At 48.0% G+C, this 17,391-nt stretch overlaps 1 protein-coding gene and 1 pseudogene across 1 annotated transcript; one reads left to right on the forward strand and one right to left on the reverse strand.

The window, feature by feature from the left end:
• The first annotated feature begins 9,062 nt into the window (after positions 1-9,062).
• On the forward strand, positions 9,063-14,931 carry LOC142444883 (folate receptor beta-like). The gene is made up of 4 exons (XM_075546223.1): positions 9,063-9,222; positions 14,001-14,189; positions 14,309-14,444; positions 14,551-14,931. Exons 1-4 carry the CDS (start codon positions 9,073-9,075, stop codon positions 14,832-14,834), a joined length of 759 nt encoding a protein of 252 aa, XP_075402338.1. The 5' UTR covers positions 9,063-9,072; the 3' UTR covers positions 14,835-14,931.
• Positions 9,992-10,603, reverse strand: LOC142444884 (ubiquitin-conjugating enzyme E2 C pseudogene; annotated as a pseudogene).
• Positions 14,932-17,391: the final 2,460 nt, after the last annotated feature.

Here is a 17,391-nt window from a genome sequence, read left to right on the forward strand (position 1 = left end):
GGCATCTAACAACTACAACAACAGAGCTTGCTCGGTGAGAACAAATTAGGCCCTATCAAAGGCTTAAAGAAGAAATAATATCAATTCTTCACAAACTTCTTCAGAAGAGACGAGGAGGAAACACTTTCCAACTCATTTATGGTTCAAATTGCTTTATTTTGATCACCACAGCACCGCTAAACTACCCAACTTGATCCATGACTTCCTGACCATGGCTCGTATGTTCATTGTCCAAATATGATCAAAAGCAACCTCATAGAAGAAAAAAAAAAAAGAAAAGCAATCCAATCTCTTCGTACTAGTGACTGAAGGCGAGTTAGACTGAAATTCACTTCTGGAAAAGGCATGTGACAAATATGAATGTGCAACGCTACCATTTTGAACTGTTTAATGTTGCTATTTCCACACGTTGTACGTGTTAGTGATGTGGGGCGCTATTTGTCAAAAATACATGGTATACACTATTGCCAAGTAGAATTTCATCCAGGACCACAAGCTAGTCTAACACCCAAAAAAATCAATCTTAAAAAGGAAAAAAAAAATCAATGCAATATATCATGTTGCTAGGATAAAGAACACAATCACATGAACATATCAATTGATTCAGGAAAAACATTTAATGAAATCCAACATCCTTTCATGGTGATAATAAATAAACACTGAAAAACTAGAAATATATGGGAACTTTCTCAACCTAATAAAGGATATCTATGAAAAATGCGTTGCTGCATCATATTCAGTAGTGAGTGGTTAACTGTTTTCTCTTTATGACCAGAACTAAGGATATTCATGGTCCCTATTCAACATTGAACTGAAGGGTCTAGTTAGGGCTATAACTAAAAAGAAAAAGTATCTAGATTGGAAATAAAAATTAAAATGATTTCTAGTCATAAATAGCAGAATATTGTATTGCAATCATCATAAGGAATTCACTAAAAACAAAAACATTCTAATCAAGAACCAATCAATGTCCAGCAAGTCTGCAAGATACTAGATAAAAAATCTGTACGTAAAAATTAATTGTATTCCTATACACGATCAACAAACCATATGGAATTAAATCTAAGAGATTAATTCCTCCATCACAGCAGCATCAAAAACAAAGCAACAACAATTTAGGAATGAGATGAACCAAAGAGGTGTAAGACTGAAAACTACAAATAATGGTCGAAAGAAGCCAAAGACATAAATAAATGAAAAGCCTCATGCTCATCGGTCAGAGACCCAACACTGCTGAGATGGCACTACTCACCAATAGACCACTACTGAGTTAATGCAATCCTTGTCAAAGTCCCAGGGGATGCTTTTGTCAAATCACTCATCTGATCCTGAAATGCAAGGCATACGCTAACCTTGAAAACTTGGACAGTCCAGACTTTCCCATGTAAAATTTTACTCTACAAGTTGCAGTAATCAAGAAAGACGGTACTGACCTAAGGATAGACAACGAAATAGAGTTGAGAATTTACATCTTTTTTACAAGAGCGCCAAGACAATTCACCGGAGGAGGAACCAGCTGTTGGACAAAGTGGTGCCGGATCACCTGGATGTCCTCATACCAACGAATCTAATTAGACCTCTACATTACATGCCACAAAAAAAAAAAAAAAAGAATTTAAAAATGAATCAAAACCTAACTGTAGATGAAACTTACAGCATTCTTAGGAAGAAAACGTCATGAGGAGGCTTCAAAGAGTTTGTGGAAAATGGAATGAAAAGATAATGGATTTTTTCCATAAGCTTTCAGAAACCTCTTTGTAGAAGTAGATTGCTGTGATTTGGGACCATGGCTTTTTAGATATGTATGACACCAAAGGCATAGTGATAGAAGAAAAAATAAATTCCAATTCATAAAAATTATCAAATTTTTACGTGCAAAAGAACACCATAAAGAAAGTTCAAAGACAACCCATGGAATGAGAGAAGATATTTGCAAATCATATATCTGATAAGAAACTTGTATGTAGAACATATAAAGGATTCTTATAAGTTAACAATAATAAAGAAACAAAACCCTCAAAACTCACTGCCACTGAGTTTATTTCTACTCAAAGAGACCTTACAGGGCTGAGTAGAGCTGTCCCCGTGGGTTTCCAAGGCTGTAAAGATTTACCAGAGTAGAAACCCTCATTTTTCTCCCACGGTGGATTCAAACTGCTGACCTTTCAGTTGACAGCCCAACTGGAAACTGTACTAATTACATAATTTCATGTCAACTTGATAAATAAGTGTAGGGGTGGAGTCTAGCCTGTCAGTCAGGTCACAGCCTGATGACATCTCCTTGTGGGCACGGCCTTCTCATGAGGATTCTGGGAACTCTCTCTCGTTCTCTCTCTCTCTTTCTCTCTCTCTCTCTGTCTTGGTCTTCCTGTTGACAAGGCACTCTGGAGACTTCCTGAAACCTTCAAGAAGTCTCTCACTCTGCTTTCACCTTCCTGCTGTTGAGTCACTGGGAGAAATGTTGGGAACATAATTTGAATAGATTTTTCTCCAATGAAAATAGACAAATACCCAATAAACACACAGATGTTCAACATCACTGCCCATTAAGGAAATGCAATTCAAAAATCACAATAAGATATCGTTTCACATCCATAAGGATGACTAGAATTTTTTTAAAAATCAAATTAAAAAATCAAATAATAAAATGTTTTGGTGAGGTTGTAGAGAGATTAGAATTCCATAGCAGGAAAGTGAAGGCAGCCAAAGATAGAAACCACCCAACTCCCCATCCATGGATAAACACACATGGGAAAGCCCTGCCACTGACTATTGCTTCGCCACAAAAGAACTGATAAGCGTTACAACATGGATGGACTTTGAAAACAGTATGCTAAGTAAAAGAAGCCAGTCCCACCCCCACAAATCACATGCTGTATAGTAGATGACGTGTCAGGAACAGGGCAGCAAGCAGATCAGTGGTGTCTGGGGTCCTCAAGGAGGTTAGGAATGGGGAAATGATTGTTAGTAACTACAGGGTGATAATAGTGTTTCGATATTAAAAGATGCAGAACAAGGACTATCGTGGCTGAAAGCGGGTGTCAGGAAGGTGTTCCCCTGTGTTTTGTTGACAGTGCGCAGGCATCCACATGTGTGCATCATAACAAATGGTGTTCACAATCAGAAGCATGAGAGTGCAAGCACACTTCCTTGTGTTGGGTGTGGAGCCAGCACGTAAACCAAAACCAAGTCCCTTGAACAGAACAAGGAAATACTGCGTGGTTTGAAGCCAGGAAAGCTGTGTGAGGGTGTATCCTTTCCCCATATTTATTTAATCTGGGCGTCAAGCAAACACTCCAAGAGGCTGGACTACGTAAGAAGCACGAGGCGTCAGGATTAGAGGAAGACTCGTGAACAAGCTGTGATATACAGGTGACAGTAAGCTTGTTGACTGAGCAGGAAGAAGACTCAGAACACTCCTGATGAAGATCACAGATGGCAGCCTCAACGTAAAGACAGAAATCCTCACACTGGTAAGTGGGGGAAAGGCTGAAGTAGCCCAGGGTCTCATTTTCCCAGTATCCACAATTATCACCCATGGAAGCAACAGTCCAGAACTCCAACAGCGTATTGCTCTGAGCAAATCTGTTGCCCAGAGCTCGTCAGAGTGTTAAAAAGCAAACATGTCAGGTGGAAGCGAGGGCCTGGCGGCAGTGGGAAAAAAACAAAACAAAGCAAACAAACAAAAAAGCAAACATGTCACTTTGAGAACTCAGGTGTGCCTGACCATGAAATTCTTAAGCACGTCCTCTGCATGCAGAACCTTGGCAATGAATAAAGAAGACAGAAGAAGAATCGATTCCTTTGAGTTATGGAGTTGGTGAAGACTGTTGCGTATCCTATGGTGTGCCAGAAGAATGAACAAACGTCTCTCAGAAGGACAGCCAGGATGCTCTGGGATCCAGGTGCGAATGGCAAGACTTTGCTCACTTACTTGGGACATGTTACCCGGAGGGACCAGTTCCTGGAGGACGTCATGCTTGGTAAAGTAGGGAGGCTGTGAAAAAGAAGAAGACCCTCAATGAGATGGGTGACAATGTGGTTGTAGCAATGGGCTTCAACATAAGAATAAGTGTAAGGACGGTGCAGAACTGGGCCATGTACGTGGGATTGCTATGAATTAGACATGACTTGGTGGCACCTAATAGCCACCACAGCAACATTAGATATTGGTACTGGTTGCACCACTCAGGAACACACTAAAATCACTTAACTGTTACTTTAATAGGGACCATTGTATTGTATTTAAGTTATATCTCAATAAAGCAAAAAGGCATATGCAATTACCTTCAACAGCATATGTCTTTAGGGAATTACCTATTAAAACCACAATGTGACACGGTACCTACTGTGGCTAGAACTCAAAATCATTGATAATGCCAGATGGTGAGAAGGATGCGGAGCAACGTGAATGCTCATTCGTGGCTGGTAGAATGCAAAATGGTACAACTGATTTGAAAACAGTTGAGCATTTTCTTAAAGCTCAGTATAGCCTTACCATGTGATTCTTGCCACTTGTCCAGTTGAGTTGGAAACTTAGGTTCACAAAGAAACCCATTCAGAAACGTGTATAGCAGTTTATTCAGCCACCGGATACTGGCAGCAACCAAGATGTCCTCAAACGAGTGTGTTAGACAGGGTTCTCTAGAGAGACAAAACCAGATTGCTGATAATTTTAGATATCTATATCTGTAGATATATATAACACAAGAAATGAATTGCTAAATTATATACAGATAGATATATAATACAAGAAATGAACAGTTAAATTATAAAGCAGTGCAAATGGCTCAGTGCAACTCACTCCCGTCAGAGGGTTGTGAGACACTGGCAGTCCTTCAAGTCTTGAGGGCCGCCAGTTCGTCCTCTGTAGAGATATTCAGGCTATCCCGGCACAGGCAGCAAACAGCAAGGCAGGTCACCAACCGTCAGCCAGGTCAATAACAGTCAGTCCCAACTCCAGAGATGTACATTCCAATTCTCTGATGAGGCAAGTCTTAAAAGGACCTCAAATGAAAGTGACACAGTTCATAGGTTAGGTGGTGTCCCACAGGTAGTGTAGCCTGCAAATTGAGGCACAGAACAAGCAAGGCAGCCGCACACTGGTCCGATGATCAAAGAGCGAGAGACAAGAAAGGTGAGGTTCACCGAGCCATTTATCTCTCCGCCCTTCAATTAATTCCACATGTTTATCGGCCAGGCTGGCACAATAAACTAACTATCTCAATGGGTGACTGACAAAAGAGATGGTGGCTCATCCATACAATGGAATGTTGTGTGACCATAAGAAGTAATGTACATCAAGCCACAGAAGGCTAGAGACGAACCTTCAATGCATCTGCTAAGTGAAAATAAGAATTCGTCTAAAAAGGAACACATACTGTATGCTTCCAACTATCTGTCATTCTAGAAAGGCAACAGGAGAGAGAGAGTAAAAGACCAGTGGTTATCAGGGAGGGGGAGGTAACGGGGTAAATGGGGGATTTTTTAGGGCTATAAAATTATTCTCTGTGAAACTATAATGGTTGATATCTATCGTTATGAATTGGTCAAAAGCCATACTCCCTTCCTTCAAGTCCATTGTGACCCCACTAAATGTGTTTCCAAGACTGTAACTGTTTACAGGAATAGAAAGCCCTGTCTTTCTCCCACAGCGCAGCTGGTGGTTTCAAACTGCCAATCATGTGGATCGCAGCCCAGAACATAACCACTATGCCACCAGGGCTCTTGTTGAAACCTGCAGAACTGCTTCTACAAGTATAAGTCTCGGTGTAGACAATGGGTTATATGAGGGGGCTTCAAAGAGCTCATGGAAAAATACCATTGCATTTTCACTGTATTTTCCCTGCACTCTTTGACACCCCCTTGAAGTTAACGTATCAGTACTGGTCCATCAGGCGTCATCAGTGTACCACACTAATGCAAAATGTGAGTCCGGAGGAAACGCTGTGGGCAAGGTGCTGAGAGCTGGGGCACACATGGGACGCTGTTTGCTGTGAGTCAGAATCGACAGCTGGCACTCTTTGCTCAGCTATCCTATAAACCTAAAATCGTATTAAAATAGGAATTTACGACTATTTTAGTATTAATCTGATCAAGCACCCAATAGGGTGCTAGTCCATTAATTTTTAATTGTTAAATTGAGTCTGTACGGAACAAAAAAACTAAAACAAGAACAAAACCCCAACCAGCTGCTGTCTGGTCCCTTGTGACTCATGGGAACCTCCTATGTGTTGGAGCGGAACTGGGTGCCACTGCATTTCTAAGGGCAGATACAGACGAGATAAATGACTGTCACAGATGACAAAGGGAACAGAAAACCCATTTCTGTGTTTTTGACATACTTTATGAAAAAAACCCATCAATAAAAGTAGAGACTAGACTAACGAACCCCAGCACGCTAACACCAAGTCAAGCATTGTCAAGGTTTTGTGTCACTTGCCTTCACTTTACCTTTTTTTTTTTTTTTTTTTGAGAATACCAGAAAGATATTGACTTACATTTCTTTCTTTTTAAATCATTTTATTGGGGGCTCATACAACTCTTATTCTCTTTACCTTTCTTAACTGACGTAGTGTTTGTTTGTTTTCATTAATATGTATACATACATATTTCCAAGCCAGAGCCTGTCATTGCTAGAGGCAGTCTCTCCAGCGCTCTCTTTCTCACCACGGTCACTAAACCAAACCAAACTCTGCTGCCCCCAGGGTGATCCGGCTCACGGTCACCTCGCAGAGCAGGGCAGAACTGCCCCTGTGGGTTTCCAAGACGGGAACTCTGCACGGAAGTGAAAGCCCGTGTTTTTCCTGCGAGCGGCTGGTAGTTTTGAGCTGCGGTGACCACTAATGCCACTGAAGCTCCTGCCCACGGTGACTAAGCACCACTTTAAATGGTGGTTGCTCCTTCAGCCTGGATTCCAGAATGAGGAGACCTGACACAGAGGCCCCACTTCACCTTTGGCTGACCGTTAGCAGGAGTCCTCTCTCCCCACAAAGGGTGTCTTCTTCAGCCATCCCAAGATGGTTTGTTATGGCTATATATTTTTAGCTACCAGACTCATACATCTTCTGCATTAAGACTTTTAACCAATATAAGTCACGTTTTGGTCGTCCTTGGTTTTTCCGCCAGAATTGCCAAGGTAATGTTGTGACGTGCTCCTTGGAAGCGAGGTGAGACTTTGCTCATGTACTTTGGACATGTTACCAAGAAGGGTCAATCCTTGGAGAAGGACGTTGTGCTTGGTATAAAAAACAAAAGACTCTGTGTAAATCCCTTCACTTCTGGGTCCCAACTTTCGCCTGGATGCTCATGACTGAATCTGATAACTATCATTTACACGCAGACGATAGTGTGGCCTTCTCAACAATTTTCTGGTAAGGAAACTAAAGCTCACTAAGAATCAGTGTTTTTCCCCAAAGTTATGCAAGAGGTGGAATGGCCCCTGGGTCCCCTTGGCCAGAACCCAAAGTCTGGCTTCTTCTCTGCGGGCCCTTGTCTTCATCCAGCTAGCCTGACCCTGGGGTCATTTGGTTCTGAACGTTTTTTTGATGCTCCCTTGGCAAGACGAGAGAGTGCAGATTTTGATGAATGCGGAATGTGTAACGGGAGATGAACGAAAAGAGGAACAAGTCAGATAATGGAGCCTTGAAGGGGAGGACGCCTGAAAAATTAGGGAAGGAAGAGTTGAAGGCGAAGAGCTGAGTAAGGGAATCCCACTTTTGTGTTTATTAGAATGCTCATAGTCTGTCCTTCCCCCATAGTCTGTCCTCCTGGGGACCTTCCAGAGAGCTGTTACCAGCCTGTGCAGAGCGGAACGCGTGTGTGCTCAGGACCGCAAAGGAGGCGCAGGCAAGTGTCCCCAGGAGGAGAGGGTGGCAAGAGCGATGGGGAGAGGTGTGTAGGGAAAGGGCCTTTCTTTCTTTAGGAAAATAGGGCTAGTGGAGGGAGAAGTGTTTTTTTTTTTTTTGAAGAGGGGGATCTACAACCAAACACAGAGTCCCAGGAGTGAGTTCCGGACGAGCGAAATTTCAAGGGACTTTTGCCAGAGCTTGGTGACCCACTACATGTGAAGGTTGATGAGACAGAGGAAGAGGGCTTCAGTGACTTCGGCCCAAAGGGGCAGAGCTGTGCTCTGTGGGGGTGAGGAGCAGGGTGCGCCACCAGAAGGGAGCAGGCGCATGACTCCAGGCTCTCATTCTCGTGACTCTTCCACTATGTACGACGTTTCTGCGGCTTGTTTTCCCAGGGTCCCGTGGAGAGCCGGGGTGTTAGCCAGACGGAGTGGAGGAGGTCAGAGAGTCAGGATGGGAAGGGGAAGCCAGCCATGTATTGCAGAGCACAAGGGATCGTGCAGTCCAAAGCAGCCCTGACTGTGGTCTCCCTTGAGCCTCGCAACCGTCTGGAGCTCAGAGCCGAGCCACTGCCTTCCCTGGGGATTCACAAAACGTCTAAGCTGGCATGGGGACCCAGGTGGCCCAGGGTCTATCCATAGGGCACAGAATGAGGGCAGCGGGTGTGTACCAGCAGACGTACCTCGTATGTCCCTGACCCTTTTCTCTAGAAGCAGGACTAGAACAGCATTCCTTAAAGACTTTCACAGATAAAGTCTGGAGAGGAGTTGAGGGCAGCGTCTGGCACCGTGACTGCTACCTGACAGACTGGAAGCTTACACCATCAGTGGCTCTGTGGCAGAAGGGACCTGGCACTGCTTCCGTAAAGATGACAGCTTAGGAAGCCCCATGGGGTCGTTCTACTCTGCTCTGTAAGGTTGCTTTGAGTGGAATCAACCAACCTCACATGACCTTAATGAAGAGTCGGGGAAGATTCCATCAGGGCCCACCCACTAACCCCAGTTGCCTTCCTCAGGCCTCCAGGGTTGAGGTGGAGGGACCCCCCTTTACCAGCCTGCTGCATGGCAGCCTCCGGAAGCACCAGGATGCTAGCACTGAAGGGAGGGGGCTGACGCCACCCTTCACTGTGGAGATGGGGAGACTGAGGCAGGAGCTGAAGGAGTCTGCTTTCCTCCGACCTTGGCCTCTTTAACCACGACTCCCTGTGCAGGGACAGAAAGGCATGGCCTGGGGGTGGATGCCACGACTGCTGCTTGTGGTCTGGGCAGCCACGGTGTGCAGCGCCCGGGACAGGACAGACCTGCTCAGCGTCTGCATGGATGCCAAGCACCACAAGACAAAACCAGGCCCCGAGGACAAGCTGCATGACCAGGTGAGAATGGAGCGTGGCTGCAGGCCGGGCAGGCGGCTGGCTCTGACACAGAGAGGAAGTGGAGTTCAGGGAGGCGAAGGGTTAGCTGTCCCCCACATCTGAGTTATCACTGTGGTAGTGGAGGGCGGTAGGGTGGAGAGAGTGAGGTGATCCTGGTGCACCCCCACAAAGGGGTAGGAGGTAGTCAGTCACTGGGTAGGTGCCTCATAGGTGCCTGTGTTTTCTGTCCATGATGTCATCACATGTCAATGGACCGCTGACCTGCATCCAAGATGTTCTCCTCTGCAATGCACAAATGAGGAGACTGAGGCCCAGAGCACGTGGACACCCACAGGAACTGACCTGACCAGCCTTGGGGGTGGAATGCAGGAGGCCAGGAGAGGGTTTCATTTGGGAGCTGGAGGTGGAGGAACGGTGAGGAAGGCGAGTCTTCCTGTCTCCCTTGCATGCCGGCCCCACGGAGTGCCAGGACTAGCGGAGAAGACCCTGGGCTCGTGAGAGGGGACGGAGGGGCTGCGGGTCCCACCTGGGTAAGCATCTATGCCGGTGGGTCACAAGCCCTTGGGTCTCCGTGTCTGCTTTCCACAGTATTCTGCAGACGCTTCACTGTCGTCGTGTGAAACTCCGACCTATAATTTCCACCTGTAATTTTTTTTCTAACCCCAAATGTTATTTATTTAATACAATCATCACAGGGTGCAAATGGAGACTTAATTTAAAAAACAAACACAACAGAAAAGACACCACACGTTGAGATAAGAGTTCTACACAGACATCAAGGAGCGGGGTGGAGGGAGGACAGACAGCTACAGAAGAGAAGAGAACACAAGGACAGGGAAGGTCAGGGCTCTTGGCTGGAGACTTGCTTTGAGTAGGTTTCCTGCAGGTATTTCTTAAAGGCTATGGGGTTTTTCCAGAGTTCCGCAGCATGTATGTTCAAAGGGCTGTCGATGTTGGGCTCTCCCAGCAGGCTCTGGATGGAGAGGAGAATCGTCCTGACGTCATACAGGGCAGACCACTTGTCCTTCAGGATGTCCAGGCAGATGTTACCCTGAGTGTCCACGTTGGGGCGGTAGCAGGGGGTGAGGAACTTCACTGTCGGTGCATTGTAAGGGTAGCCACTGGGGACCTCCAGGGAGAGCTTATACCTCAGGTCTTCATAGACTGTACCAGCTGCTCTGTGGATGGTCCCTATCCACTTGAAAAGGTTGTCTGATTCCGGGAAGGCAGAGATTCCTTTGTCGCCAGACATCATGAGGGTCATCAGCTCCTATTGTAGCCTCTTGTCCACGGAATCCCGGGCTGCGCCCCCGCTGGGCTCGGCTCCTTTCTGGGCGGCTATGACACTGGCTGTGGCTGGGTCGCGGTTTTGGAAGGCCATTCGCCCGGTGTTGGCAGACGGGATCTCCGGAGACTGGAAGCCAACTGCCTCCACCTATAATTTTAACAAAACAGAAGCACCGAAAAACGAACGTACAATGGAACAACATGTTTCCACATGTGAATTCTCTGCTATGACGACATGAGAAATGGAACCAGTTTCCATACCAACTCATGGAAACCTCGCACGGGTCAGAGTAGAATTGTTCTACAGGGTTTCCGAGACTGATTTTTCAGAGTAGACCCACAACCCTTTAAAAAAAACAAAAAACTTGGTATGCTATTTACATACCCACAATTCAATAGTTCAGTCATTTTAAGAAGAGTTCTGCGATAAGCGATCATCAGCACAATCAGCTTCCCATGAGGCAGCTCTGGGTGAACCCAGACCTCCACTCTCTCGGTTCACTGCCACGTAGGGATTGTGGAATTACCCATTCTTGCTTGAATGCGTACTGTCACCCTGCATGGGGCAATCGGAAGGACTGACAGGAAAGGGAACAAGAACACACAGGAGCTGGTCAGGAGACTGACTCCTGTGACCCCGTCCGCCCTGCAGGGTGAAGCTGCCCTCTGCCGGATTGTCATGACTGTGACCTTTTGCGTTTTGAGTTGTGACCTTTGGGCAGCAGATTGCCAGGACTTTCCTCCAAGGTGCCTCTGGGTGGGTTCCAACCATCAACTTTTCCGTGAGAAGCCAAGTGCACCATCCAGGGATTCCCAAAGCTGGATACAGGCGTGTTCTAACGACAAGAATACGGGCAAACACAAGAACCGGTCCTGCCGTGGAGGATGCGATTTTCTGAAACATTAAATAGCGCCAGGGAAACAAAGCACACGGGATGACAGCCTTCCATTTCACAGCCTGTGCAGTCATGGGAAAATCCAGTCTATATAGAATTAGGAAACCGTAGATAGGCTTATCATCCATATAGCTCCAAAAAAAAAACCCCAAAAAATGTAAGTGCCTATTATCTGTCTAGGTCCCTGGGTGACATAAATAAATGGTTTGATCTAGGCTGCTGATCTAAAGGTTGGCAGTTTGAAGCCACCCAGTGGCCCCGTGAGAGAAAGAAGAGGCGAAAAGGCAATCTACTTCTGTAGACTCGGCTCAGCTCACTGCCACCGAGTGGATTCCCGCTCATAGCAAGGCTGCAGGTCTCGCCCCACAAGTTTTCCAGATTGTCACTCTGTATGGGAACAGACAGGCTCCTCGCGCTCACTCAGAGTGGCTGGTGGTTTCGCTGACCTCTCAGCGGCCCTATATGTAACCCACTAGGCCAAGGCCCCAGGGATCCTCAGGAAAGACCAGCATTGACAAAACCCCCAGGATTGCAGTTTGATTTTTAACACCAGGCTTCCAGGAGTGGAAATTGCCTCAAAGGCAATGGGTTTGTTTGTCTTTGGCTCCCCTGCCCCTATAGTGTCTGACACTGGTCAGACTACCTGCTTGCCCAGAAGAATATCCTTAGTCGACCTTTGGTTGTCACTCCTCTTTTAAGTCTTTGCTCAAATATCACCTTCCAGTGAGACTTTTCTTGATCAACATACTCAAATTTCAACAATTCCCCACACTCCTCGATCCTTGCTTTAGTTTCTCCCTATCATTTATAACTTGACAAAACTTATGTTTCAGTATTATTGTCCATCTCGCTTGGCCAGAATCTGAGTTCCTGGAAGACATATTTCTGTCTGCTTGGTTCTCTGCTGCATTCCCAGCATCTAGAACAGGGCCTGACGTACATACAGCAGGTGCTCAATAAAAGTTCTTAATGAAGAATCGATAAAAGATTGTTAAAGTGTTAAGTGTTTATTAAACAACAACATCACAAAGTGAAGCTACAGTTTCTTGACACGTGCTCCATCTTGGACTGTATGCTTGTGAAGGAAGCTTCTCAGTGTGAGTGAACTAGCAGGGCAGCAGTCTGAAACGCCCGGTCTCTGTGCAGGAGAATCCAGGGCTCCCGACTCCTGCACAGAGGGACAGTCTCGGAAACTCACAGGGGCAGTTCTACCCTGTCCTCTTGGTTCACTACCGGTTGGCATGGAGTCCAGGGCAGTGAATTTCTTTTTGTTTCTTTGTTTTTCTCCTCTTCCCCCAAATAATTCTGTGTTACTTTTAAAATTTACACCATAGTTTCCCTAACTTATTTGGCCTACTACCCCTTTTCAACACCCCCCACCATCCCCCCCCCCAAAAAAACCACCAAACCTTAGTGACCCACGCCACCCCAGCAATTAAAAACCTTTGGACTGCAAGCCCACTACCCAGGATAAAGTGTAAGTATCTGCTTTTGTGGATCATTTGCGCGCCCCCAGGGGGCAGTATTACCCACTTTGGGAAAGTGGTTCCCATCACATCGAAATGACTGTTTTCACATCCTCAAAGGACTCACATAGCATCCCTTGGAAATGTTCCTAGAGTTTGGTGAATCAAAGGAAGTCAGAAGGGGTAAGATCAGGGCGGGAAATCCTCAAAGCACAGCCTTTGCTCCTGTGGGCGAATGGGCAGGGGCATTGCTGCGATGGATGAAGACTCCTCAGTGCAACTTCCCTGGCCTGTTTCTCGCCACTTTTAATCCTCTTAAAACTTCTAGTAAGCCCTCATGACCATTGTGGATCCTTGGGGAAAATCCATAATGACTCCTGTGGACTCTTCCAAACAAAACCACGAAGCAGTCGCCATCCCTTCCTGAGCTGACTCCTTTGGCTTGAATTTTACTGGTCCAGCAGACTCCCCTTGGAAGCCACTGTTTGGATGCCCCCGCCTTTTTAAAGCTACTCTAGCAAGATTCAAACACACTTTCACGGAGTTAATTCCAACTCATAGTCACCCTAAAGGACAGGGTAGAACTGGCTCTGTGGGTTTCTGAGACAGTAACTCTTTACGGATGTAGAAAACCCCACTTTCTCCTATGTAACAGCTAGTGGCTTTGAACTACTGACCTTGTGTCAGTAGCCCAACATATAACTCAGGATGCCACCGGCGTTCCTCTAACAAGACCGAGACACGTGGATTCCGAAGAGAACATGTCTGTAGCCACCCACTGATCACAGAGATGCGTTCAGCACAACTGCGTGCATGAACAGAACCCCGACTGGCTGTGCTCTTTTTTTTTAAACTGGAAATACTTCGGGATGTACCTTTGCCTTGTATAAGTGATAGTGCTTGCCCCCCAACATTACATTCTTTCTGGGCCCCAAACCCTCAGGTCACGTGATTGTTATTGTGGAAGTCCCATTTTATGGAGGCCAAGTGCCCAGGGCTCTGCCCAGTGAGGGTGCCTGGGACAACCTACCCCGGGTGGGAGAGCATGAAGCAAATATGGGGAGTTTGGAGGTGGCAGGTAGCTGTAGTGGGGGGCAGGAGTGAGTTCTGTGGCTTCCCCCACCCCCAGTGCACTCCCTGGAAGAAGAATGCCTGCTGCTCGGCCAGCACCAGCCAGGAGCTGCACAAGGACACGTCCCTCCTGTACAACTTTAACTGGAACCACTGCGGCCAGATGGAGGCCAAGTGCAAGCGCCACTTCATCCAAGACAACTGCCTGTACGAGTGCTCCCCCAACCTGGGGCCCTGGATCCGGCAGGTAGGGGAGCATCCCCACAGATCTGCACCAGGGCACTTGCAGGGAGGGTAGTAGGCCCCCACTCCCAGCCCTCTTCAGTCTGTAGCTGCAGGGACTCTCCCCCCTCCCCACCTACCCAGGTGGACCAGAGCTGGCGCAGAGAGCGTTTCCTGGATGTGCCCTTGTGCAGAGAGGACTGTCAGAGCTGGTGGGAGGACTGTCGCACCTCTCACACCTGCAAGACCAACTGGCAGAAAGGCTGGAACTGGACCTCAGGTAAAGGCCTAGGTGGGGAGGAGATGGGAAAGGGAAGTAGTGCTTCTGCTGGGGGTTGGCAAAGAAGAGGTCTGGCCCCAAAGCTAAGGACCTTTCCCCCCTTCAGGCATTAACGAGTGCCCGGTCAAGGCTGCCTGCCACACCTTTGAGTTCTACTTTCCCACACCTGCCGCCCTGTGTGAGGGCCTTTGGGACCACTCCTACAAGGTCAGCAACTACAGCCGAGGCAGTGGCCGCTGCATCCAGATGTGGTTTGACCCAGCTCATGGCAACCCCAACGAGGAGGTGGCCAAGTTCTATGCTGAGGCCATGAGGGCGGCGGCAGCCCCCTGGGCCCCAACCCGTGCTCTCCTGCTCAGCCCAGTCCTACTGCTCTGGGTGTTGGGCTGATGGCCTGCTGCCTGCTGGTGCCCACACAGCACAGGCCTGGCCCGGCCCCTGCTCTCAGTGACTCCGTTTGTGCTCTGTAGCAGGGCCCTGTGAACACCAGGTTAAATAAATAGTCACCCCACCTGTGACTCCGGACTGATTCGTGGGGCCCTGGGGGTGCTTCCAAGTGCCTGTTGAATGATGGTCAGGTGCTGTTGTGGTGGTTCTGACTCAGGATGACGCTGCCTGCAACAGGAGACCCTGCCCGCTCCTGGGCCATCCTCTGTCCCAGCCTGCGGCTGTAGCCACTGCCCCGGTCCTCTAGCTGAGGGTCTTCTCTGCGTGCACTGCTGCTGTGAACGACCAGGTACTGGCTGATCCTCTAGCGCAGGCCCAGTCAGCGCGCTGCCCGTCCTTTTGGACCGCAGCGCAAAACTGGAAGCAAGCAACGGAGCCCAAGCCTTGCGGAGTTGCCTGCTCTTTCCCTAGGAATGGGGGCGCCTCATGCCTGCATGGATAACTGGGAAGCCTAAAGGGGCCAGCAGTGCTGTGCAAATCCACACAGCACTTCCTGGCAACACTGTTCTGGAGGCTTTGTTTGTGCTCCTCTGAGGTGGAGGTACTGCCATTTATCTGCCTGTATCTCTGGGGAGACAGAAACTGGCCAAAGTCCTAAGAGCTTGGGTTGTTCTCAGCCCATGCACTTGGCCTCTTGTCTGTAAACTCTCCCCTGTGAAGTGCACAGCTGTGTGGTGAAGGTGTGCCGGGTCCCTGCAGGCCTGGGGGGCTGGGCCTAGGCTGGTCTCTGGTGGAGCTAGGACTGGAAACCATTCCTAGACCCCTTGGGTAGGTATCAACTAAGGACTTGTAACAGGTATTGTTAGGTTTCTCTCTCCGGCCTAAATTTCAACCTCAGTCCTTGGCTCCACCTGAGAAAGATTTCACGCCGAAGCCGGGCTCGTGATCCAAGTGAATTTAATGAAAGTTCAAAGAAGCATCAGGTTTTACGCGGCACCCATAGGATTCCTTTGACCATGCAGCCTGGCAGAGACTGCTCCGGGACACGCAAGGATCTCTCCCCTCCCACGAAGATGACCAGACCACCCAAGCAAGACAAGACAAGACCAAGAGCAGACAAGCCCCTCTCCCTTCTGGTCCCTGCCTTTTCAAGGGTTCCCGGGGGAGGTGTGGTGAACGACCCCAGGTCGATCCCATTGGCTGAATTGCAGTCACCTGGCCCAGGTGGGCTGCTCCAGGTGTAACGCCCATCTGGGCCCACCGGCTGGAAAAGCCAGCTTTTGTCCTTTGCTGGCTCTCCTGGGCAAGAGTAAATGGACTTCCCAGTTCCCTAGGCTAAGCTACCTAACAGTATCAACTAAGGACTTGTAAGGGTTTTTTAAGGCACTGCTCCCATATTTAGCATAGTTTGTAGTAGTATAAATATGATACATTATGTTATAGTGATGTTTCTAGTATCTTTCTCATTCTAGCTACATTTGAATGGGGGTGGGGGAGGGGTGGGTGTGGGTGTGGGTGTGGGTGTGGGTGTGGGTGTGGGTGTGTGTGTGTGTGTGTGTGTGTGTGTGTGAAGGATTCCGCTTCTCAAGCTTGATTTCTGTTTAGGGCGGTTGGAACCAGCCCAGGAAAACTTCAGTGAGAGGTGGCCAGGTTCCATGCTGAGTCCATGAGTGGGACTGACTGAGTCCTGCGGGACTGGACTTCTGTTCAGTCTCATTCTGGTGCTGTTACTCTGCCTCATGGGCTGAGTCCAGCTCTGCCCAGTCCTCCCCTCTGCCTGCTCCCCAGCCTGGATGATCAGGAGAGGCTCACCTCTGCTCCCACACAGGAGGACGCCCTACACATGCCTCCACTCATTACTGCTACCCAGTTCCTGCTCCAATGGCAGGGCATGGGTTGTCCAGTAGCCAGAGCTAATAAACAGGCTGATACATCCATGTTCCGAGGGACTGTTTTGGTGATGAGTTTTATAGGTGAGTGAGTCTCAGTTCACCCCTCTTGGAGCTCTTCTGATTAGAGCAGTGGTTCTCAACCTCCTAATGCCGCGGCCCTTTAATACAGTTCCTCATCATTCTTGGCCTTTTGGCTAAGATCAAGTATAATACAGTTCCTCATGTTGTGGTGACCCCCCCCCAACCATACAATTATTTTCGTTGCTACTTCATAACTGTAATTTTGCTACCGTGATGAATTGGGCAACCCATGAGAAAGGGCCTTTAGAAACCCCACCCCCAAAGGGGTCATGACCCACAGGTTGAGAACTGCTGGATTAGCGTAACTAGACCTAGGTTTGAATCCCCAGCTCAGCCACAGGCTACATGCAAATGAAACAGCCACTCCCCTGCTCCCAAAAGGAAATGATTAATTAACCTTCCCTAGGGGCTGTGGAAGGGAAAGGAGAGGGCCTGGAATGCCGGGATCCCACTGCCTATACTTTAGTACTCAGGGACCCTGTTACTCTGGTGACCCCCACCCCAAGCCCCCAGCCCCGTCTCTCTGGTCCTATGCTCAGTTCTGCCACCAGAGAGGCCCCGTGGGATTCCAAGGAGGGCTCTGGACT

The sequence above is a fragment of the Tenrec ecaudatus genome, chromosome 4 (genome assembly GCF_050624435.1).
Source record: "Tenrec ecaudatus isolate mTenEca1 chromosome 4, mTenEca1.hap1, whole genome shotgun sequence".
NCBI classification, from domain to species: domain Eukaryota; kingdom Metazoa; phylum Chordata; class Mammalia; order Afrosoricida; family Tenrecidae; genus Tenrec; species Tenrec ecaudatus.

Bases quoted from the DNA above. Each gene is read 5' to 3' on its own strand.
- LOC142444883 (XM_075546223.1), top strand. From the start codon at position 9,073: ATGGCCTGGGGGTGGATGCCACGACTGCTGCTTGTGGTCTGGGCAGCC. The intron at 14,190-14,308 runs GTAGGGGAGCAT...CCACCTACCCAG, and splicing joins TGGGGCCCTGGATCCGGCAG to GTGGACCAGAGCTGGCGCAG. The intron at 14,445-14,550 runs GTAAAGGCCTAG...TCCCCCCTTCAG, and splicing joins AGGCTGGAACTGGACCTCAG to GCATTAACGAGTGCCCGGTC.